The sequence below is a fragment of the Emys orbicularis genome, chromosome 3 (assembly GCF_028017835.1).
Source record: "Emys orbicularis isolate rEmyOrb1 chromosome 3, rEmyOrb1.hap1, whole genome shotgun sequence".
NCBI lineage: Eukaryota > Metazoa > Chordata > Testudines > Emydidae > Emys > Emys orbicularis.
Genome location: NC_088685.1, coordinates 193,223,081 through 193,248,192, shown reverse-complemented (window position 1 = coordinate 193,248,192; position 25,112 = coordinate 193,223,081). Strand labels below are relative to the sequence as shown.

The following is a 25,112-nucleotide window of genomic DNA, read 5'->3' as shown; positions in this document are numbered from 1 at the left end:
GCAGGGGGCTGGGAGCACCCCCACGAGCCGAGCACCCCAGCCTTCTGCCCTGCACCCCCCCAGCCAAAAGGGCTATTGTAGTCCTTGAATGCATAAACAGGGGTATATTGAGTAGGAGTAGAGGGGTTATTTTATCTCTCCATTTGGCACTGGTATGACTGCTGCTGGAATACTGTGCCCACCTCTGGCATCCAGAATTCAAGAAGGGTGTTGCTAAATTGGAGAGGGTTCAGAGAAGAGCCACGAGAATTACTAAAGGATTAGGAAACATGCCTTATAGTGATAGAATCAAGAAACTCAATCTCTTTAGTTTAACAAAGTGAAGGTTAAGGGGTGATTGCAACCAAATCTATAAGTACCAACATGGGGAACAAATAATTAATAATGGGCTATTCAATCTAGCAGAGAAAGAGATATCACAATCCAGTGGCTGGAAACTATACAAATTCAGACATGGAATAGGGCTTAAATTGTTAACAGTGAGACTAATTAACCATTGGAACAATTTACCAAGGGTCATAGTGGATCCTCCATCACGGACAATTTTTAAATCCGGACTGGATGTTTTTCTAAAAGAATGTTTTCTAGGAATTATATTGGGGGAGCTCTATGGCCTGTGTCATTCAGAAGGTCAGACTAGATGAACACAACGGTCCCTTCTCTCCTTGAAATCTATGAATCTATCAACATCCTCTCAGATTTCTCTAGACTGTGTTTCAACCAGCTAATTAACTCTTCTCCATGTCCCGATGTCTTCCAAACACTGGGCTAGGCAATTGACTGCTATGGGTGGATGAAGTGATAGAGAGACCAAAGTGGGAGTCATCAGCATACTGAAGGCACCACAACCCCCATCTCCTGACTAATCCTCCCAACTTCCCTAAATACACATTGGATGGGAGAGTGACAAGATGGAAACCTGCAGAACCCCACACGAGAGCTCCCTCAGAGAGAGAGAGAGAGAGAGAGAGCGAGAGAGCAGCTATCCAATAGAAAAGAATACAGCCATCCAAAAAACAGCTCTAGCCTATTCTGCTGTGGTCCACAAAGGCGTTAGCTTTGATATTGTTGGCATGAAGTGTTGCCATCTGGCATTTAATAATAGCATGGTGATGAAATCTTTATCCACTACCAAGAGATCATCTATCAATGTAACCGGAGCAGTCTGTTCCATACACTGGATGGCACCCATATTGAAAAGAGTGCAAGAGGCCTGAGGCCACCAGATATTCAGAATTGCTTTTCCCCCACTTTTTCAATAACCTTAACCAGAAAAGACAGCTGAGATATTGACAATGTGGCCAAGTAAAACTGTCAAGTGGTGATTTCTTCAGCAGATGCCATTCTAATACTTTCTTATGAGAAGTCATAATCTGCCCTCCCTTAAGGAGAGATGGGCAATTTCTATTGATAAGAGACCCAGTTCTTTTGTACAAGCCTTTTACTAGCCAAAAAGAACATGGTTCCTGCTTGTAATTCACAGGATGAAGTTTCCCCTGTATCTAAGTGAGCCCACTGGCTGAAATGCAGGCAAAGAAAACCTAGGTAGAGTATTTTTTTATATATATAACAAAACAACCTTAGAACTCTCCAATGCTGTGAACTCTCAGACAATATATTTAGTCTTCTTTTCCCATCTACTGCGATCATCATAATGTGGGTAGAGCCACACCTCTAGAAGCTAACAGTTCATGGTTGATGGAATGTACCTGAGATCAAACTCCATGTTCTGGAACTGAGAGCTACAAGGTGGGTTATAAATTTTTTTTTCTACGACTGTTCAAGACACTGACAAGAAGACAGTCAGGTGTTCCATCAACAAACAAGGTGTTCAGTCCCAACAGCTTTGCGAGGCATGGCTGTGTGGAACTGATGCCTAGTTCATCAATCAAGGTGTATCTGTGTACTCTTTCAGTCTGTCATCCACCATGGGAGAGTTCTAGAGGTCAAAGTTCATTATTGCCCCCTTCCCAAGCTCTAAGGGGTAAGGATTTTCAGATTGGCTTTAAGTTCAATAGTACATCATAGACGATTAGCGTGTGTGTTTTCCTGAAGATCTTTTCCAGCATTTCAAACTGTTAAGATGACCATTTAATTTTTTTTAAAACAACTTTTTGCAAAGATACTTTTTTGTTCTAGTATTGACAATATATGTGTGGAAAAGTGGGAGATGGGAGTTACTTTCTCTTGGATTTTTTTATATGGTAGGTGTATAAAGGTGTATTATTGCACAAATACACATGATTTTCTCTATCATAGCACCCTTTCTGAAGACATTTCAAAACTTGGTAGTTTTTGCAGTGTGCCTAGTTTCCAACATTCAGGAAATTGACTGGAGGGTCTTTCCAAGCTAAGGTCTTGAATGTGATCATACTGCTGGCATGATACTATTTATTTATAATAATTTTATATGTATTTTTTTAATTTTTAAAGGCACACTAAGGGTTGTTAGGCCTTTACAATTGCCCTATTTTGATGTTAAACATTTATTGGACTTACCATAAGGCTTTCAGTATTTTAAAATAAAACTTTGTCACAGCACTAAAGACTTATTTCCTTTGTAAACAAGTGTGTTTGAGATAGAATATGTCCATCAGTTTCCAGTGAACAGTAAACCAGTTTTGGATCTTGTTCTGAAATATACAGGGCAACTGTCAAGGTAGGTTAATCTTAAATCCTAACAACCTTGACAGCGTCTCTTTAATTTTTTTCTCTACTTTTTTGCTATCTGATCTGGTGATGCTTTATGGCAGGCACCAGTTATACTACATATTGGGCATGACACTATACATTTTATCCATTTCCTGGTTTAACTATATGAAATCATGTTTTGTTTTTCTCAGCAACTGTAAGTGAAGGATGGAATCTCTTAATCTTCACTTTATAAAATCTTGCTATGGGGATCTGGTGCAAGGTTTTTGAAAAAGATGGGATTAATGATTTTCTGATTTAAAATGGAGACATAGACTAGAGCCAAATTTATACCGGGTTTAAATTAATGCAGCTTGATTGACTTAAGCTTAATTACACCTTCTCATGTAAATCCTGAATTCAACTCTTAAATTTTCTAGGGAAAATGATATAAGTGTCAAATTATCCAAAAGAACTTTGAGTCATTTGATATCGTACAAGAAAATTAGATGTCATTATTTCATGATTCATGATTCATCCTTTTTCATATCCCCAACTTCTACCACTTTTTCTATTTATTTTTTCCCAATGCCTGCATATTTGATTGTGTGTGCTGTGGAGTACAAATGTTTTCCTTATTTTCTTCTTTTCACTATTTTCTTCTGCTTCTTATCCAAGAGCATGCATATCCTTCAGTTCAGACCTATTTTTTTCTGCTTTAATAAGGCTTCCTCTGCCCAGCTTCTCCTGAAAGAGAGCCATTTTCCCAGTGTGCTGACTCCAGTGACTAGACTAGCATGTAATGGTTTTTATTTAAAAAACTGTTAGGCAGGTCAGCAGGCAGAAGCTAGTTTTGAACTCTAATGGGCCTTGTCATCAGTACAGGTGATAAGTTGTGCAATACACTTAGACTGCTTTGTATCTTTACAAGAGAATGGTATTGTAAAAGTGTCAAAGTATCCACATGCCCAGTTCACTAGTAAATATACAGCTAAGTTAGAACCTCTTTGGCAATAGTTTAAACTACTCAGGGGACCTTATTTCCAAAGAATGGTGTTTTTAAAAATGTATTGGTCTCCATTGTAGTAGGAAACTTAAATCTGTGGCATCTTGAACAAAACTCCTGTATTTGTTACATGTTTAAAATCTTAGCAACCTTCAGTATGCACTTAACACTTGCTTGGGTACATGTATACTGTATAAAACTGTCATAACATGAAAGAAAATTATTGTAAATGACTTTATACCTGTTCTTATACTATATTTTCTTTAGAAAATTGATTTGAGTATATAAACCAATACCAACTGAATTTTCTAAAATAACAGTATTGATGATAATAAAAGAGAAGTTTATTAAGGAGAAAAGCAAACAGAGAACATAAAAGTCTTATACTGTAAGAAACTGCAGAAATGGATTAAGGAATTTGACAGAAAGTTTAATGTGTACATAAGTAGAGGCTGACAGGAACATGCTGTGTGTGTCAAGGGTTCCAGTGATGGAAAACTGAAACATAGTGCTCACTGACCACAGCATGAGCCTTGACACACATTGTAAATAACCCAGAGATATATGACTGCATTAAGCAGTAGACTGATGTATTAACAGCAGTAAATCTACAACAACAGAAATGGCTGGCATGCAGGACTTCCACTGATTAATATTTGTAACAGACTAATTAGAATATAGCAAAGATTACGAGTTATAATTCCCTCTTATACTACCAGAGTTTTCTTTTCCTTTCAGAGTCGTATATGTAGATACTGGTCTTAATACCATCAAGCTAAAAGGAGAAGACTCTTGTGGTCGACAGCATCTAATCACACTGAAGTTAAATGCAAAGGTGAATTTATTTGTGGGAAAATACTTTAAGAAAATAAGACCAAAAAGAATGGATTTCTCTCTTTTTTGTCTTTTATACTGAAGTTAGTGAACTGGTTTCTTTCCAAAATGTCTTGCGTGCTTGTCCTTTATCTTCAGGTGGTTTGAACAATGATTAAACCAGTGAATGTTGTTCTGAAGACTTTTTTTTAAGACCAGTTTAAAACTCTCAGTGCATAATAGTAATCTATAAGTATCTTTTGTTATCCAGTTATACACCACTTGCAAAAACCTTCCGTTACAGGTTAGCATCCAGTGCCATTTTGGAAACCTTCATTCTTCGAGTGCTTGCTCATGTTCATTCCAATGTAGGTGTGCATGTGCCGCGTGCACTGACACTGGAAAGTTTTTCCCTCCGTGGTATCCGTCAGGTCAGCTCTGGTGCCCTCTGGAGTCGTGCCCTCATGGTCTGCTGCCCCACTGCTCCCTCAGTTCCTTTTTACCGCCCGTGACAGTTGCTGGAACATACTCATCTCTTGCGTCTCGCAAGTGTTGCTCTCAGTGGACTTTATCTGTAAATAAATTGTAAATATTTAAGTAAGTATAATATAGTTAGAAGTGTTCCTCACCTTGTGGGGTAGCCTGCACTGGGCACCGGGATATGCTTCGGTCCCAGGGTTTCAAACAGGGTGTGGCGTGCCACAAACTGATATCGGTGAGTGACCTACATGATAACTGTCTTAAGTGCCTGGGAGAGGCCCACGTTCAAGAATGGTGCAAGATCTGTAGGGGTTTCAAACCCAGGATTAAAAAGGACAGGGACAACAGACTTAAGTTCCTCCTGATGGAGGTGGCTCTTCGTCTCACCTTGGAGCTTCAAGTGGAATTGGCACTGAGCACTTCGATGTTGGTCAGAAGTGCTCTGGCGTCCTTGAAAAGAGGTATAGTGCCCTTCCTCCTCACCGGCACCGTGAAAGGATTGTGTGCCGGTGACCGGGACTCCTGGCACCGTCATTCATCCTTGGTTCACAGGAAACTGGCACCAGCCTCTTCGCACTACTCGTCATCACTGGTGCCAAAGAAAAAACACAGGAAGACAGACCGGGGGCACTCCCTGACCCCGAGACCTGTGAGCAATAGGAACTCAGAAAGAGTGCAACCCATGTCAGGCCACTCTGAGGCGCTGACAGGGCGTGCGGCTCCGTCGACTTTTGGCCCTGGGAAGGGTGCCGTTGAGTCCAGTGACAATGGATTCCCCACCTAGGGAGAGCCACTGTGGCGCGTTGGCCCTGTCTTTACCATCAATGCCAGAGACCTTTGAGGCTGTGAGGAACCTTCTTTCACTCACAATGCCACCATCCCTGGCTGGTTGTGAACTGTCTGTTGCAGGTCCGACATCACGGGACGCCAGGGCACCAAGGCAGGTGACTTCGAAGGGCAAGCCTGCAATGATGGCACGGCACCGCTCTCCTTGGTGGCACTGCACCACCATGGTCACCCAGGAGTGAGTCCTACGGCTTGGTTTTGGAGGCAGAATCCTATGCCTCGCCAGGAGCAGACATTGCTCCGACCAGAGACGCCCAGCATTGGACATGGGACAGGGTATAGCCAGAGGAGGAACAGGGGCTACAAGAGAAGGCCTACATCTCAACCCTCATTTGCCCAGGTATCTGTCCCCTTGAGACACTTGGCAGGGTCCAAACAGACCTTTTGAGGGTACACATGAGGATGGTGTACCAGGACAGCGTCTAGATCCTATTTCCCCTATGTTTGTGGACTGGTTGTCCCACTTCTACCGGGCATGGACCTGCATTACCATGGGCTGTTGGGTATTGTGTATGGTGAAAGTGGGATATACCCTGCAATTCAGTTGTTCCCCTCCTTCCCTCCCTCCCTATCCCTTTTCAGGGACCCTTCTCACGAGAGACTTTTAGCCTAGAAGGTGCAGTCACTCCTAAGGGTGGGAGCAGTGAAAGAGGTTCCAACGGAGCTAAGGGGATGGTGGTTCTGCTCCTGTTACTTTCTGATCCTAAAGGCCAACAGACTGATTTTGGATCTGCGAAACCTCAACAGATTCATGAAGAAGCTGAAGTTCCGCATGGTCTCTCTGGCTTCGCCTATCTCCTCTCTGGATCCAGGGGACTGGTGTGCCTTGACTTAAAGGATGCATATTTTCACATTGCTATCTCTCAAGGTCTCAGAAGATGCATAAAATTTATGGTAGACCACAAGCATTATCAGTTCATAGTGCTACCCTTTGGTCTGTCAGCAACTCCTTGGGTGTTCATGAAGTGCATGGCAGTCTTTCTGAGGAGGAGAGGGGTGCAAGTATATCTCTATCTGAACGACTGGCTGATCAAAGGTCGATCCAGAGACCAGGTGGGGGTGCATGTCAGATTGATACAGTCAACTTTCCAGGATCTGGGACTATTGATAAACATGCAAAAATCAAAACTTTCCCCAGTTCAGAATAGAATTCATTGGGGGCAATCCTTGACTTGAAGTGGGCCATAGTGTTTCTCCCAGAGAGCTGATTTATAGCTGTAGAGGCACTCATACGAAGTCTAAGGAGTCACCTCATCACAACAGCGAGGAACTGCTTGAAGCTTCTGGGACACATGGCATCCTGTACCTATGTGGAACATGCACGTCTAAATCCCCTTCAGTCATGGCTGGCATTGATATATACATACTAGGACGACACCATCTGAACAAGGTGGTCTTTCTTCCACCGTCGGTGATTTCCGCCCTCCTGTGGTGGTGGCTTGATCCGGAGACGCTGTGTGCAGGCATTCCCTTCTCAAGACCCAACACTGCAAAGTCCCTGGTCCCGGATGCTTCAAAGATGGGATGGGGAACCCACTTGGGGACCCTCAGGACCCAGCGTCTCTGGTCATCGGAGGAGCTAGAGTTACATATCAACGTGAGAGAGTTAAGGACCGTGCGTGTAGCCTCCCAAATGTTCTGACCCCACTTGGAGTGCAAGTGCGTAGTGGTCCTCATGGACAACACAACAGTAAGGTTTTACATAAACAAGCAAGGGGGCGCTCACTCCTCTCCATTATGTTAGGAGGCTCTGCGCTTATAGGACTTCTGTATGGCCCATTCCATTCACCTTGAAGCCTCATACCTACCGGGGGTCGCAGAACGAGTTAGTGGATATCTCAGGAGATCCTTTTCCATCCATCACAACTGGTACATTCGCCCAGACATCTTGAACACTGTTTTCCAGAAGTAGGGATTTCCCCAGCTGGATCTATTTGCAACAAGGCAAAACAGGAAGTGCCCTCAATTTTGCTCCTTCCTAGGACACAGTCCAGGTTCACTCATGGATGCTTTTCTCCTTCCCTGGATGGGATGGCTCTTCTATGCGTTCCCTTCCACTCCTCTCATTCACAAGGCCCTGTTCAAAGTCAGAAGGGACGGAATGCGACTGATCCTTGTAGCTCTGGTTTGGCCACGCCAGCACTGGTTCACCACTCTGCTGGGCCTCTTGGTAAACACACCAGTCAGCCTGCCACTGTTCCCAGACTTGATCTCTCGGGATCATGGTCACCTGTTCTACCCGAACCTCAAATCGCTTCACCTGACAGCATGGAAGCTCCATGGCTGAACCGAGCAGAATGGTCCTGTTCAGCATAGGTTCATGAGGTGCTCTTGGGGAGCAGAAAACTGTTGACTAGAGTCACTTACCTGGCAAAATGGAAGAGATTGCCGATCTGGTTGATGCATAAAGGTGTTTCACCTATTGAGTCCTCACTGCACTTTATTTTGGATTACCTGCTTCATTTAAAGCAGAAAGGCCCAATTGTGTCCTCCATCAGAGTCCATCTAGCTGCGATCTCTGCATTTCACCCCGGGTGGGTGGCCAGTCAGTATTCTGAAACTCAATCTCTGGCTGCTTTCTGAAGGGGTTGGAACGACTGTATTTGCAGTATATCAAGCCCATCTCCTTGGGGTCTTAACTTGGTTCTGACGAGGTTGACGGAGGCCCCTGTTTGAGCCACTGGCAACATGCTCATTGGTCTATCTGTCCTGGAAGGTGGCCTTCCTCATTGCCATCACCTCGGCTAGATGGGTTTCAGAGATCCAGACTCTTACCTCTGAGCCACCATACACAGTCTTCTTCAAGGACAAGGTGCAGTTGCAGCCACTCTCATCCTTTCTTCCGAAGGTGGTCTCACAATTTCATAGTAATCAGGACATCTTCCTCCCAGTTTTCTATCCTAAGCCACATGCAAGCAGGGAGGAACAGAAGTTCCACTCGCTGGATGTGAGACGTGCACTTGCTTTCTATATAGAGAGAACCAACCCCTTTAGAAAGACCACTAAACTGTCTATAGCCATTGTGAATGGGATGAAAACAGTCCAGTCTCAGCCCAGGGAATCTCATCATGGATCATGTTGTGTATCCTCACTCGTTATGACTTGGCAAAAGTCCCAGCTTCTCATTTGAAGGCTTACTCTATGAGAGTGCAGGCGTCATCGGTGGCATTTGTGGTGCAGGTTCCAATTGAGGATATGTGCAGAGCGGCGACCTGGTCCTCCGTCCACACGTTTGCGTCACACTATGCCATCACCCAACAAGCCAGAGATGATGCAGGCTTTGGCCAAGCGGTGCTGCAATCAGCATATCCATGAATTCCAAAACCCCCAGTTGCTTAACTGCTTGGGAGTCACCTAAATTGGAATGGACATAAGCAAGCACTTGAAGAAGTAAAAATTGTTACTAACCTTTCCATAATTGTTCTTTGAGATGTGTTGCTCATGTCCACCTACCCCTCTGTCAGAGTTGCTGGCAAGAAGGAACTAAGGGGGTGGTGGGTTGGCAGGTTACTATACACTGCCATGAAGGTGCGACGCCAGGGGGCACTAGATCTTACCTGATGGATACTACTGAGGGGAAAACTTTCCACCGGCGGTGCACATGGCATGAGCATACCTACGTTGGAATGGACATGAGAAATGCATCTTGAAGAACAACAGTTATGGAAAGGTTAGTAGCCGTTTTTCATGATCGCTCAGTCAGAAGACTAAGCCTGTAACAGCTGTTAAAAATGTTAGGTTGCTTCTTTAGCCACTTACTGTGTAATGTGTGGAGATGAAGAGTAGGTATGCGAGACTACAGTGGAGTCTTTGGGTAAAAAGAGAACTTTCAGCCTTTCTAGGCTAAATAATTGGTCTGTTTGACAGCATTCCCTTCTACATATTCTTATCTTCAGTAATTTATCCTTGTATCTTGTACTTGAGTGGCGAAAATTTCTGACTCGACTGAATTTCATTATTTGAACGGCGATTCTGGGCCCGGGAAACAAGCACGGACTGGTGGGACCGCATAGTGCTGCAGGTCTGGGATGAATCACAGTGGCTGTGAAACTTTCGCATGCGGAAGGGGACTTTCCTGGAACTTTGTGAGTTGCTGTCCCCTGCCCTGAAGCGCAAGGACACCCGGATGCGAGCAGCCATGACTGTCCAGAAGCGAGTGGCCATAGCCCTCTGGAAGCTCGCAACGCCAGACAGCTACAGGTCAGTCGCGAACCACTTTGGCGTGGGCAAATCTACCGTGGGGGTTGTTGTGATGCAAGTAGCCAACGCAATCGTTGAGCTACTGCTCTCAAAGGTAGTGACCCTGGGAAACGTGGAGGTCATCATAGATGGCTTCGCCGCGATGGGATTCCCAAACTGCGGTGGGGCTATAGATGGAACTCACATCCCTATCCTGGGACCGGAGCACCAGGCCAGCCAGTACATTAACCGAAAGGGCTACTTTTCAATGGTGCTGCAAGCACTGGTGGACCATAGGGGACGTTTTACAAACATCAACGTCGGATGGCCGGGCAAGGTTCATGACGCTCGTGTTTTCAGGAACTCTGGTCTGTTTAGACGGCTGCAGGAAGGTATTTACTTCCCGGACCACAAAATAACTCTTGGGGATGTGGAGATGCCTATAGTGATCCTCGGGGACCCAGCCTACCTGCTAATGCCCTGGCTCATGAAGCCCTATACAGGCGCCCTGGACAGTGAAAAAGAACTCTTCAACTACCGGCTGAGCAAGTGCAGAATGGTGGTGGAGTGTGCTTTTGGCCGTCTCAAGGGGAGATGGAGAAGCTTACTGACTCGCTCTGATCTCAGCGAAACCAATATCCCCATTGTTATTGCAGCTTGCTGTGTGCTCCACAATCTGTGTGAGAGCAAGGGGGAGACCTTTATGGCGGGGTGGGAGGTTGAGGCAAATAGCCTGGCTGCTGATTACGCCCAGCCAGACAGCCGTGCGATTAGAAGAGCCCAGCGGGACGCGCTGTGCATCCGGGAGGCTTTGAAAGCTAGGTTCCTGAGTGAGCAGGGTAACCTGTGACTATTAAGTTTGTTTACAGAGAAGCTGAACCTGCCCCCGTTTCATTACCCAGTGAATGTTCACTATCCTCTCCAGTTACATACCCCGTTCACCCCGTTCCCCCCCTTCCAACACACGTTTAAAAATAAAATCGTTTGAAATTTGTTAATGAACACAGTTTTCTTTATTACAGTTTTCGCGGTAAAGTGTTGAACCTGGGACGCAGACTGTGGTGGGGAGCGGGTGTAGTGTAATGATGCAAAGGACGCTTCTAAACTCGAGGAATGACACTGGTGGACTGGTTGTTTCAACGGAGCCTGCCACCCCTCCTGTTCGGGACTCTGTGTGTGGGGGCTATGTGACTTTGTGGCGGGGGAGGACGGTTACAGATCCCCTCCTGCGTGGCTCTGTGATCCAGGATAAGGACCGCTGCATAAGATCTCTAACCGCCCTCCCTCGCCACAAAGTCACATAGCCGCCCCCCACACAGAACATGAAAACCACCTCCCAGACTGACCAGGGTAACTAGTGACTGCAATGTGTGTGTGCCCTGCTGCTGAACCTGCCCCCGCGTCTGTACCCTGGTAAAGGTGACTGTCCTGTCCAATTACCCACCCCCTTCCCCCCCTTCAAACAGACTCTCCTCTAAAAGAACATGATGGAAACAGTAATTAACAGAAACATATTTTTTATTAGCAACTACACATGAAACTGGGGGATGAAACTGGGACGGGGGCTTGGGTGAGGCGGGAAGGAAAGGACTTATCAAATTTTGGGGAATGAGAGCCTTCTGGTACTTGAGCAGTCTGCAAGGGTGGAGTGAGAGTTTTCACGGACTCTGCTGCCCCTCCTTCTTGGGACTTTGGGTGAGGGGGGTATGGGACTTGGTGGCGGGGGAGGGCGGTTAGAGAGAGACTGCAGCGGGGCTCTGTCCTCCTGCCTCCGGTCCTGCAGAACATCCACAAGGCGCCGGAGCGTGTCCGTTTGCTCCCTCATTAGTCCAAGCAGCGTTTGAGTCGCCTGCTGGTCTTCCTGCCGCCACCTCTCCTCCCGTTCCATGTGTGATCGGTGGATTTGGGACAAGTTCTCCCTCCACTGGGTCTGCTGGGCTGCCTGGGCTCGGGAGCAGCCCATAAGTTCCGAGAACATGTCCTCCCGTGTCCTCTTCTTCCTACGCCTAATCTGCGCTAGCCTCTGGGAGTGTGATGCCAGGGTAGGTCGGGAGACAGTTGCAGCTGTGGGATGGGAAAAAGGGAGTGAATTCCTCAGAAAGATAAAATTTTTTGTGAACAAAGAACATAGTCTTTCTCTGTGAACAAGACCATGCACAGCACCTATCACATGCGCACTCAGGACAAGGTCGAATTTTCGGCCTTCGCATTCAGTGCCTGGGATCTTGCAATGCAGATCAGACAAGCGGGGCAGGACAGCGGAATTTGGGTAACAGGCTGACATGGTAAGCCGTAGACTTGTGGCTGCTTAAAACTTTAATAATAGCACTGGCCTCCTTTCACGTTCAAAGCAATGCCAGTCCCTGCTGCCAGCAATCCGGCAAGCATGAACTCTGCCCCTGTCCCACCCCCTCGCGGCTGTCCCAGGGAAAGATCCCTGTATGCTGCTCCTCTCCCACCTCCACCGCTTGGCTGTAAACCGCTGGTTACAGTTCTGTAAAGGAACGTGCAAGCAGTCCCAATACTAACATTCCCCTACCTAATTCAAAGCAGGTCACCATGAGCGACATCACTCTGATGAGGATTTCAGAGACGGAGAAAGAAAGGATGCTTCGGGAAAGCCTGCAAAGACCAGGGCCGTATGCCGCCATGCTCTGCAAGGCAATGATCCCCGACTACTTGATTGTCTCCTGGCGCGGAAACGTTTCCTACCACGGAGGACCCAATAAGGCCGCTCTCCCCAGGAACCTGATGCAAAGGCTTTCCAACTACCTTCGTGGAGATGTCCCAGGAGGATTTCTGCTCTATCCCCGGACATATAGACCGGATTTTACTGTAGCTGCACTGGCAGGGACTAAACAGTAGAGCGCCTAGGGCAAACTAATCATGCTAAACCGGACATTGTTAGATTTTTTTCAAGTAGTTGCACTGCCAAGGACTGAAACCTTAAGCGCCTAGGGCAAACTAATCATGAAAAACCCATTGTTAATATTGTTAATATTCCTGTTCTGTTAAAAATAAATGTTTACATGTTTAAAACACTTACTGACTGATCCTTCCCCTGATTCTGTGTCCGGGTTAACGCCTGGGGACGGTTGGTAGGGGATCTCTGTAAGGGTGATGAAGAGATCCTGGCTGTCGGGGAAATCAGCGTTGTAAGCGCTGTCGACTGCCTCGTCCTCCTCATTTCCTTCCTCATCTTCCCCGTCCGCTAACATGTCCGAGGAAGCGGCCGTGGACAATATCCCATCCTCAGAGTTCACGGTCAGTGGTGGGGTAGTGGTGACGGCCGCACCTAGGATGGAATGCAGTGCCTTGTAGAAACGGGATGTCTGGGGCTGGGATCCGGAGCGTCCGTTTGCCTCTTTGGTCTTCTGGTAGCCTTGTCTCAGCTCCTTGATTTTCACGCGGCACTGTGTTGCATCCCGGCTGTATCCTCTCTCTGCCATGGCTTTTGAGATCTTCTCGTAGATCTTTGCATTCCGTCTTTTCGATCGCAGCTCGGAAAGCACGGACTCATCGCCCCACACAGCGATCAGATCCAAGACTTCCCGATCAGTCCATGCTGGGGCCCTCTTTCTATTTTGAGATTGCATGGTCACCTCTGCTGGAGAGCTCTGCATCGTTGCCAGTGCTGCTGAGCTCGCCACGATGTCCAAACAGGAAATGAGATTCAAACTGCCCAGACAGGAAAAGGAATTCAAATTTTCCCGGGGCTTTTCCTGTGTGGCTGGTCAGAGCATCCGAGCTCGGACTGCTGTCCAGAGCGTCAACAGAGTGGTGCACTGTGGGATAGCTCCCGGAGCTATTACCGTCGATTTCCATCCACACCTAGCCTAATTCGACATGGCCATGTCGAATTTAGCGCTACTCCCCTCGTTGGGGAGGAGTACAGAAGTCTAATTTAAGAGACCTCTATGTCGAACTAAATAGCTTCGTGGTGTGGACGGGTGCAGAGTTAATTTGATGTAACGGTGCTAAATTCGACATAAACTCCTAGTGTAGACCAGGCCTGAGTTGTAGCAGTCTTTCCCCAGCTTCCTTTGGACAGCAGTGCTGCTCAGAATCTCGGCCCCTCCCCCAACATGCACCTCTCTGCCCCTGGTATGCCCCCCTACACCAAGGTTTGTGAGGGGGTCTTAGGAAGACAGCCACAGGCTGTTCTCTGCAGTCCCAGCCCTGGGGAATTCTGGGGATTTTAGAGCTTTTATGTTGCTCGGTCCCTTTATCTAGTGTAAAAGGGCTGGAGCAAGGGTGAGGATCTGATGATCAGAATAGAGAATGCATGGGAATCCAATCCTGCATCAATGAGCATAGCTAAGTATCTACCAAGTTGCTCCTGTTGAGTAGATTAGGTACACACACTCCCTTTGGTATTTGGTATTATCTAAGTATCACATTTGGATACTGAAGACCACATTTTAGCCCATGTGTCCTCAGGTGTACCCTATCACTGTACTGTATGATTACTTTGAGGATCAAGGCCATCATGTTAATGCACTACTGAGTATCTGATTACTTTTGTATACTCTTTTTAGTACAGTAGTTTAAAAATCTCTGAGACTTCTAGTAGGAAAAGGAAGTTTTAGTATTTCAGTAGTTTCATATGCTAACTACTGAGAACATAATGCAATCACACCAGATTGTAATTCATAGTCATCAATCAACTCTTTTTCAGAAGATTATAGTGGTGAAATGATCAATTGTGTTTGTCCTTTTTAAAAATGTGTCTGACATTTAAACTTGCCACAAAAGAAAATTAATATATCAAACATGGTTGGTGACATAGGAATTTTGATTTTTCACTGATACACATATTAAACACATTGAAAAAGAATGCTCATTAAGTTTTAAGGAAAGCTTTGTGATAGTCATTCATATCATCTTCTTTGAGAAATCTCTTCTGCTTAATTTTTGCTATGTTGTTTCTATTGATAACATCAGTACTTGGGTTAAAAGCTTTTTACCTTTGTATTTGTTCCCTGAGCACATACTGCCTGTTCTCTTGTATGATCTATCAAAGTGTTTAGTTGGCCAATCTTGTCTTCAGAGGCCATATAGAGAAATGGGTTTGTGTACTCCTTTTGTGCACACCCCCATCAAATATTGGTTTGTACTGTAAATACAAATATTGTAAATAGCTGAATTAACTTGCCATGTTGAAGAAGAAATTGTATGAAAATCTTCCAACACTTGTCTGGTCATTGCCTTTTTTTCCTTTGGATTCCTTGCTATTTGTTCCACATGATATGCTTCATCTGCACAAACTTTAATTGAAGTAGCAGTCTCACTCTTTATACTCTATTCCCCGCTACTGATTTCTTTTGCTGCTTATGTTGGTAAGTATGATAAAGATTGGGGGGAGGGATAGCTCAGTGGTTTGAGCACTGGCCTGCTAAACCCAGGATTGCAAGTTCAATCCTTGAGGGGGCCATTTAGGGATCTGGGGCAAAAATCTGGGGATTGGTCCTGTTTTGAGCAGGGGGTTGGACTAGATGTCCTCCTGAGGTCCCTTCCAACCCTGATATTCTATGATTCTATGAAGTTCTAGCATTGACCACATTGTCAACATTCTTTGGGCTTGTCTACACATCATAAAATGCTACCGCAGCACAACTGCTGCTGCTGTGGCACTTCAGTATAGAAACTACCTATGCTGATGGGAGGGGTTCTCCTGTCAGTGTAGGTAATCCACCTCCCCAAGAGGCAGTAGCTAGGTTGATAGAAGAATTCTTCTGTCAATGTAGCGCTGTGTGCAAGGGGACTTAGATCGCTTTAACTACTCCGGTCAGCGAGGTGGATTTTTCATACCCCGACGGACCTAGTCAAACTGACCTAATTTTCTAGACCAGACTCTATACTCAGTACTTTTCAGGTACTGCTGATGTTCTCAAAAGAAAGAGAATTGGTTTTGAGGGATGGTGGGGGGTAGGCAGGGAAATTAGGAAACAATTTATTTTCCTTTCTGTAGAGTGAAAGGAGAAAGGCAGAATGCAAATGAAACCAGACTTTTGCTGGTAAGAAGAATGATTTATTAAGAGTTTGAGGGCTCAGTTTAATTCAGCTTTAAAGGCTGAAAGTAATTGTCCGTATGTGTTGGTTTCTTGTGTGGGGATGTTTGGGCTCGGGAGGGTCAGTAACAGATATAGACCAGGGTATTTAGAGAACAGTTCTCCTTCATCAATTGTAAGTTGATATCTAAATAATAGATTTTAAACAGGTAGGAGAAAAGAAATTTCAGAAGACCAGGAGTACATATTTATATTAATATTCAGTACTTGGGGTTTTTTTTGTTTTGATTGGCATATAAGTCACACAAGACTGAGTTGGATTGCTTTTTAATAGTCTTCAAGACCACTAGAAATTATACAATTTTGTGTCTAGTATTCTTGGATTGGATGTTCACTTTAAGATTAGAAGAGTAAAATTTTCAGGAGACAAGTTCTATTGTAGTACTGTGTTGTGTTAAATGTTTTTTCATAAGGTCACCAAGTGCCTTAGAAGAAATACCTAAATATTTTCTTATCCATCTGTTTTACAGTTTGGAAAAGTCCTCAAAATGCATCCATATCTCATTATCAGATAAACTGATGATTTCTAAATTACTATATCATCGCCTCGAGGAATTTTTTTAAGTATTTATCCTATGAGCTAGCTAGTCATTTATGTGGTTGAAAGAGGTGGAATGTTGTGAGGGTAGTGTATAAAGACACTAGAATTGAACCTGAGGTTGCTATTTGGAAGACAGAGTGTAGTTCAGTCAAAAACAAAGAACTGTGTACCAAAACTTGTAACAAATATTTGGTGTATGCCGGGGTGGGCAAACTTGTAATAGAAATTGTATGGCGGACCATGAATACTCACAAAATTGGGGTTGGGGTGTGGGAGGGGGTGAGGGCTCTGGTTGGGGGGGCGGGGTCCGAGGTGGAGCCAGAAATGAGGAGTTCAGGGTGCGGGAGAGGAGTCTTAGGCTGGGGTGGGGGGTGGGTTGCTGGGTAGGGGAATGAGGGCTCCATTGGGGGGTGCGGTCTCTGGGGTGGCACTGGGGATGAGGAGTTTGGGGTGTAGGAGGGTGCTCTGGGCTGGGACTGAGGGGTTCAGAGGGTGGAAGGGGGATCAGGGCTGGGGCAGGGGGTTGGGGTACGGGAAGGGGTGCAGGCTCTGGCTGGGGGTGTGGGCTCTGGGGTGGGGCTGGGGATGAGGGGCTTGGGGTGCAGGAGGCTGCGCCGGACTGGGACCAAGGGGTTCGGAGGGCAGGAGGGGGATCAGGGCTGGGCCAGGGGGTTGGGGCATGGAGGGGTGCTTTGGGCTGGGATCGAGGGGTTTGGAGGGCGGGACGGGTATCAGGGCTGGGGCAGGGTGTTGGGGCGCCGGGGGTGGTGCTTACCTCAAGCGACTCCCGGAAGCAGCGGCATGTGCCTTCTCCGGCTCTTATGTGCAGGCGTGGCTAGGCAGCTCTGCGCGCTGTCCCGTCTGGAGGCACCGCCCCTGCAGCTCCTATTGGTCGTGGTTCCTGGCCAATGGGAGATGCGTGGGTGGGGGCAGCATGCAGAGCGGAGCCCTCTGGCTTCCCCTATGCGTAGGAGCTGGAGGGGGGCCATGCCACTGCTTTCGGGAGCTGCGTGGAGCAGCCCCCGACCCCGCTCCGCAGCAGGAGCTCGAGGGCCAGATTAAAACGGCTGGTGGGCCAGATGCGGCCCGCAGTTTGCCCAAACCCTGGTGTATGCTATATCCCTTTTCCTGCCCCTTATCTCTATCTTTTTTTAGGTTGCACGCCCCTGGCACACGTTGAAGATCACTGAAAACTGAAGTAAAATTAGACGTATTCAGTAATGCAGAGCTAGATGCTAAATCTTGTGTTACGGAACTTGATCTAGTTCTGTTGAAATAATAGGCCTTATGTGTCTCATTTAGCTTTTAGACAGTTTGGGTACATTTTTGAGGTTCTAGATAACTATTCTACAAAATGTAATCAGACTAGTCTTTTACTTCTGAAAATACTTGCTTTAGTTTATCTTACTCAAAAGTTACTTATTTGCAGACTTAATTTGTATTTCAGAGGAGAAGGTGCTTTTCTGAGTTCAAAACACACCTTAGTCATGAATAAAACATTTAAAAACTTGGTTTGATTTCTGTCAGTATTTATTTTCTATCCTGTGATGGGCTGATGTCTGGATAACAGGAAGTAGATCAGCTACTTGTGAAGTTTTGAAGTGATATGCAAAAATTCTATCCTTACAGCAGGCACTTGTGGATAAAAATGAAGATTCTTCCAGCAGTAGTTTATGTGGTAGGTTGTTTGTGGCTCCAAATATATTTTTTATATATAAATTGTTCGGCAAATACTCAAATATTCAATGCTTTAATTGGTAATTTAATTTGACTACAAGGTGGTAGGGCTGTCAAACGATTAAAAAATTAATCATGAGATTAAAAAATAATTGCAATTAATCACAGTTTTAATGGCAATGTTAATAATAGAATACCAGTTACTTAAATATTTTTGGATATTTTCTACATTTTCAAATCTATTGATTTCAATTACTACACAGAATACAAAGTGCACAGTGAACACTTTATATTATTTTTATACAAATATTTGCACTGTAATAAAGATAAACAAAATAAATATTTTTCAGTTCACCTTATAAAAGTATTGTAGTGCAATCTCGTTATTGTGCAAGTGCATTATAGGGTAGGGAATTACCGGTAGGACCCCATAAATGTAAACAAACTTGTTTGTCGTAGCAATTGGCTGAAAAGAAGTAGGATGGAGTGGGCTTGTAGGCGCTAAAGTTTTACATTTGTTTTATTTTTGAGTGCAGGTATGTAACAAAAAACAATCTACATTTGTAAATTGCACTTTCACGATAGAGATTACACTACAGTACTTGTATGAGGTGAATTGAAAAATACTATTTCTTTTATCTTTATTACAGTGCAAACATTCGCAATAAAAATAATATAAAGTGAGCACTGTACACTGTATTCTGTTATAATTGAAATCAATAGATTTGAAAATGTAGAAAAACATCCAAAATATTTATAATAAATTGGTATTCTATTATTGTTTAACACTGTGATTAATCACAGTTAATTTGTTTTGAGTTAATTGCTTGAGTTAACTGCTATTGACAGCCCTACAGTGTGGTGATCTCTAACTTGTATTTACTATTTATAAATGTAACTTTAACGTAAAGTGTGACTGAATTTGTATTCTTTATCATTTTGACAAGGTCTGTGGCCTCTGGATCCTTATAATTTACTTTTATATAGAGCCTCATACTGAAAGATACCAACATGCTTTCCTAAATGATGTACCTTGGAAAAATGGTTCTGTTTAGTAGCAGTGTATAAGGTAGAGGCTGATAATTAGCATGATACTGTGAGGTGAGAAAAGTTTGGCCAAGATATTTAGGGCAAAAAGTGCCATAGGAATTTTTTTAGTTCGCATAAAGCAAGTAGGAACCCAGTTTTCACCATCGCATCTGAAAGACCCCCGAAAAATGCATAGAATTCATTTTACCTACCTATAAAAGACGAAGGGATCAGTTGACTAACACTGCTGGGATTTTAACTTGTGCTCCCAACATTGATGCTGGTCCCTAGCATGGAAAACTTGTGTTGGCTTAGTTTGTTCATAATTTCAGGCATTGTGATCAAATTTCTTACCCTTGTAGGACAGCAAGTATACTTTTATACAAGCAATGAAATATTTAATGAAAAATGTAATGCTAAATTGCTAGGTTAAATGGCAAAATATATTGCTTCTGCAGGTGAAAGAACCCTGTAAATGTTTCTTGCCCAGTTGTTTCAGTTCCCTTTCCTCGTGTTCATTTTTTAACTTGTCTGCAAGTCATGACTGTGACTGAAACCAGTGTGATTAAAATGGAAAAAGGCAAAAGCTTATTCAAGCGATAAGTTTCCTTTAAAAAGTGGAAATCCAGCAAGGAACTTAGCTCTTCTAACTGTTAAACTAAGTCAGAAAAGGTAAGTGGAAATTTAAACAGCAAATGGATATATACTTGTTTATTTTTTTAATAAAAAATATAGCATGCATCAGTCAGTAGTTCAATAGACTAAAAGGGAGTCAGGAGAATGATCAAGGAGGATATGGATATTGCAGAGAAACAAAATTTCTATACACTATTCTTTACCATAGAGGATAATGGGAAGCTACCTGGAGCAAGTCTAAAATTTGCAGATAAGACGATGAGGTTTTCTGTTAAATTTCAGATGTCAGAAAAGGGGTTCTAACAAACTGATGATCAACATTTCAGTAAATCACCAGGACTAGTGATAAATTTATGGGGAAGATGGGAGAAGACTTATATCATCTTTATAAGGCTGAACTACACTTTTTAACCAGTGAATTAGGGTCTCACTTTTTAAAGAAAAGTCTTATAAAATTAATACACCATTTCATTAATGAGGAAAACAGTTGTCCTTCTCTTCTTTTGGTCTCTGCTCCTATTCCTCCCTCATCCATACCTTCTGTTTCCTTTTCAACTAATCATTGTCCTTTCTCCTAAAGTGCTGAGGAGCTATCCTCATACCTCTAGTAGTTTCCGATACTGCCTGTTCTTCCTGTAACATATAATGGGACTTGGGTAGGGGTAAGGTGGAGGAAGAGAAACATGCTGATTGGGGTCATTGCTGCATTGGATGCAGTGGTAGAAGCATTCAGACCAACAATCACATACCTCATGTGGGCTCTGGTAGGGGCCAGAGTATTGTCCCCTCAAGAAAAAGCCCCACTACACACTTGCTTATCATGATGGGGATACTTTTTTTTTTTTTGGATACGTAATACGTGTATATTCTCTGAAGAATTAGTAGGTGGAACTGGAAAAGTTGTATTGGAGTGAGCCATGTAACTTTTTAGGTCACAAAGGTCATGACATTTTTGATAGTGGGTGCCTTTGAAATGGGTGTATTTCTATGAAATTAATTATTTTTTTCCTTGTATTTGTGTAGAAAATGGAGATGCCTAGTTTCTCTTTCACAGATTTCATAGTGTAATGCTTACAAAAAGCAATAGATTGGGCTAGTGTAAAGAATGATTAAGTAAAGAATTAAACTTTGAAATTGAATCAGCTTTTATATTTGTATATAGCCTGTTGATTTTTGTTCTGACTATTTTTTCCTTCCCTTGGCATTCTTTCTTTTAATGTCAGATTGTTTAAAAAAAACCCCAATGTTAATCAGATGCCCAAGTTTATTAGTTTTTGAAGAAGCGGTACACAGTTGCAATTTAGTTTCACCACTGGATGGTTTTGAATATTTGACAGTACTGCTTTTCATATATTGGTGAGTATCACAGCAAATTGGAAGTTGAATCCTAGGCTTGGGAAGAGTTGTTAAACATTTCTAAACCTGGAAAAATAACTTAAGAATGCAAATGTAGGTTCTTCCATTCATTGGGCCTATATTAATATAAAAAGTATTAACCTTTCTTTAAACAGGATGAAGAAAAGATTGGAAGAAACATCCTTCCTCCGTCTTGAATTCTCTCTGTTTGTCTTTTAAAAAAATATATGTATGTTTGAAAACATTGTACACTTTACAAACTGATAGCTCTCTGGCTTCAATAAAATCTGCTATACTGAAATTTTCTGTAAATGAAGGTTTCTTGTTTAAATGATAACTGCTAACATTTTATTACTGTCGGGGGAAATAGTTTACATATTTTCATTGGTATTCAAGGTATTTGAGGCTTTCAAATTTCATTATCAAATTCTCTCATCTGATACCAAGTTTTCCCCAACAATCCATCAGCTTGAATGGCAAATCACATAAAGAGCAAAAAATGATTAAAGTATTTTTTTTCCCCACAGTATCCTGCAGAACCACCAGATTGCTGTGTAGACTTCCCTGTTGAATTTGCTATCTCTTGGATTCCACAGGTAAAATCCATACTGTGTCCTTTTCTAATAACTAAGATTATATTTATTTACCAGCTTAAAGATATATTTACACTGTGTTTCTGATATGACAGGTGTGTGGTAATGGTATATTTAAAAAGAAAAACAGGTCTGACTGTTTTGAACCCTCTTCCCATTTGTTTTCTTTGGTATTTTTTCCTTCACACATGCTTGGGAGAATGCTATATTTAGTGTATTCATATTTAATTCTCCAACATTTACAGTTTTAAATTAATTTGCTTTCATCAGTTTTTCAATTTTTAAAATGTTTCCTCAACCTTGTAGAACTACTGTGTCAGCACTAAGTCCCTACCCCATCTCTTACACACTGGACTGCTGAGACTCCAAATATTTATGAATGATACTGGGAAATATATACATGAGAGAATAATTACTGATAACAGGGGGAAAAGCTCCCTCTAAACCGTGATGAATATTTTCTAAAACACTGACCAACAACAAACAGCCATCCTTTATAATGTATGTAGCTTAATAAGAGCACTTGAGTCTTATACAGTATTGTAAGTTTAATGATTTGTTCTAATTAAGAACCAAATGCCATTGCTTTCCTTTTTTGTGGAAAGCCTGATGTTTCTCATGCATTATTTCTTCAATAGCAGTGCATGTTCTTGGTAAGGGATTTACAGACAAATTAACTGGAACACACTAGAAAATATTTAATGTTTGTTCCTGAATTAAATAAAACTAAACATCGTTTTTTGTAAATATTACATATTTAAAAAATCTTGTCCTTGTCAGATTGTTAGGGTTTCCACCTATTAATAAAAACTATGCAAGTGTATGTAAAACATTAATTTCTTGTGGTGTGGCATAAAGATTGTATCAGTATGAGTTTGGGATGGCTGCATAACTTCTGAGTGGCAAAACTCTGAGTCTTGTCACTTTCAGGATGACACACTTATTGCATTGGAAGTTTGATGAAGGAACAACTGCAGATCTGGGCAAGTTTATATATAGGAAATAATAAATATATTTTGACATTTCACAGTTTTGTTTTCGCTTTCAGAGCTTTGGTTGATTCCATACATGTTTTGGAACAACTTACATGCGTATTGTTTATTCTGTAAATTGTAGTGGCTTTGTTGCTCTTGTTATAAATACTGACTTTTATATTGTGTATGCATATATCACTTTCAAAACCTTTTTTAAAGCCACTTATAGGCTGTGTAAATTCATGTTTGTTTAACTTTTGAAAATATTTGAGTTGATTTTTTTTGATTGACAGACTGAAAAATACAAGCTGACTTAAGTTAAAAGCATCACAAATATTCTCAGTCAATTTCAGCTCTGATAGTTTGCTGCTGATAACCTTAAGAACTACCATCTGGAGTAACTTTTTTTTTAAAGTGGTTTTAAACAAACCTCCCAAGAATCAACCTTGTTTGACAAGTTAAAATTGATAATGTTTACATTCATGTTGCAAGCAGGTGAAAGTCTGGCATTGTCAATGTGACCTACAAAAATCTTAAAGTGGAAAAATTTATTGAGATTAGAATTAGATACTGAATATTCCAAGCAACTGGGATAAGAGAGACTATTCACAGTGTAATTATCTAGAGACTTATCCTTTTTTTGTCTTTGCAACCAGTGACAATTCATTCCAACTGCAGATAGTCTGCTCTAATTCTGAATGAAGCTCCCAACACACTGTGCAGTATGCTGGTACATTCGCATCAATTGTAGAGCCCTGCTGGAGAATGGAGTCTGCTTATATCGATCAGAGTGGCATTTTTTTCCAAAAATGTATCTGGGGGTTGGAAACAGGATATAACACTTCTTAGAAAAATAGAAAATCACCCATTTTTTCAGAATGTATGGAATTAACCCTTGTAGGCCTAATTCAGGCTCCAGCAAGTTGGTAATTTAGCATAGGACTTGTTGGGATATTGCCTGGAGCAGTATCCAGCAATTCCTGGTATGGCTGAATATTTTGGTACCTAAGAAGACTAAAAAGGAAGACATACAGAATGTGACTCTTGCCCTGCCCTAGATATTTTGGGTATTCAACATGCAGTTCTAATCCTGATAGGTTTTTAATTTTAACATATGTAGGTCACCTTTAATGGAAACACTGACAAGAACCTTAACTGAAGCAGTGGAAATGTCACTGTTATAATACAAATACAAACTCCTGTTAAAGGGAATATAAATAGATTTCAGGTAATTGTTTTTTGTTTTTCCCCCCCTCCTGTCTGCTTTTGCCTATTTCAAGTTCTGTTTTAGTGCTTATGGACTTGAAACTTGGAAGATCTTTATTTTCCTTTTTTGAATAATAATAGACATGGCTTTATGGCGTCCATATTAAAAATGGGTAATTTTCCTTATGGTCCCTGTCTTCCTGCTGGGATGATAATGTTTTGATGTATTTTTCTTTCTCTCTGATGAGAGGTCTGCTGCTGCTGCTTTGACATATTCATTTGGATGAATAATTATAACTTGCACAATGTCAAGCTGAAGATGGTAGGGTTTTGTGCGTCATGACAAGCCTAGTAGCCAGTGCAGGTGTCTCACAGCATGATCAGCAACAGCCAGTGTATTCTAGCTCAGAGGAGACATTTTAGAGTAGGCAGAAATCAGCACCAAGGGCAAGTTGCTGCTGCTACTACTGTTCTATATGCCAAATAAATGCAAAGTGCTTCGCAATGACAAGTGCAAGAACATCTATTTATTTCAGTTATATACTTTTTCTAATTAACCAGATAAATTTACTGTCTGCATATTTTAGCATACACTATAAGAATGGTTCTACAGTTATGGATTCTTGTGCCCTCACATTAGATTACTATCCCTATATTGACCACTACCCACCTGGATTCATTCATGAAGGTCATGAAAATGGAAATTAGTGACTAATGAGGTCATGCAGCTAACAGTGAAACATAATACAAGATCTGGGAAGGTATATTGGTGTGAATGGCATTATTCTTTAGAATTTTGAAGGAATAGTTCCCATAGTAAAATAATATTGATCATAATTGTGGTATTTCTAGTATAGGAGCTTTACAGAATTAAACTTTCTACATATCCATGAGGTAGTGACTCTCTAACACAATACAAAAGACTGGAATGGTTGACAACATTTTTCTAAAGATATTAGCATGTTCACTCAGTTTTAGATTTAGTTTTGGTGGATGTGTGTGTGAGAGCAGGAGGGAAGTATTCATTTTCAGTAAATGACATGGAATAACAAATTACAGATGAAAAAGGTCATC

The 25,112-nt window shown here is 42.6% G+C and overlaps 1 protein-coding gene across 1 annotated transcript in view; it reads left to right on the top strand.

Annotated features, from left to right (window-relative positions):
• The window catches only part of FANCL (FA complementation group L), an 86,810-nt gene that overhangs the window by 28,077 nt on the left and 33,621 nt on the right, over positions 1-25,112 (top strand). Inside the window, exons 6-7 of the mRNA XM_065400522.1 lie at positions 4,376-4,472; positions 21,793-21,861. Coding sequence (XP_065256594.1) covers positions 4,376-4,472; positions 21,793-21,861 — 166 coding nt within the window. The remainder of the gene's footprint in view (positions 1-4,375; positions 4,473-21,792; positions 21,862-25,112) is intronic.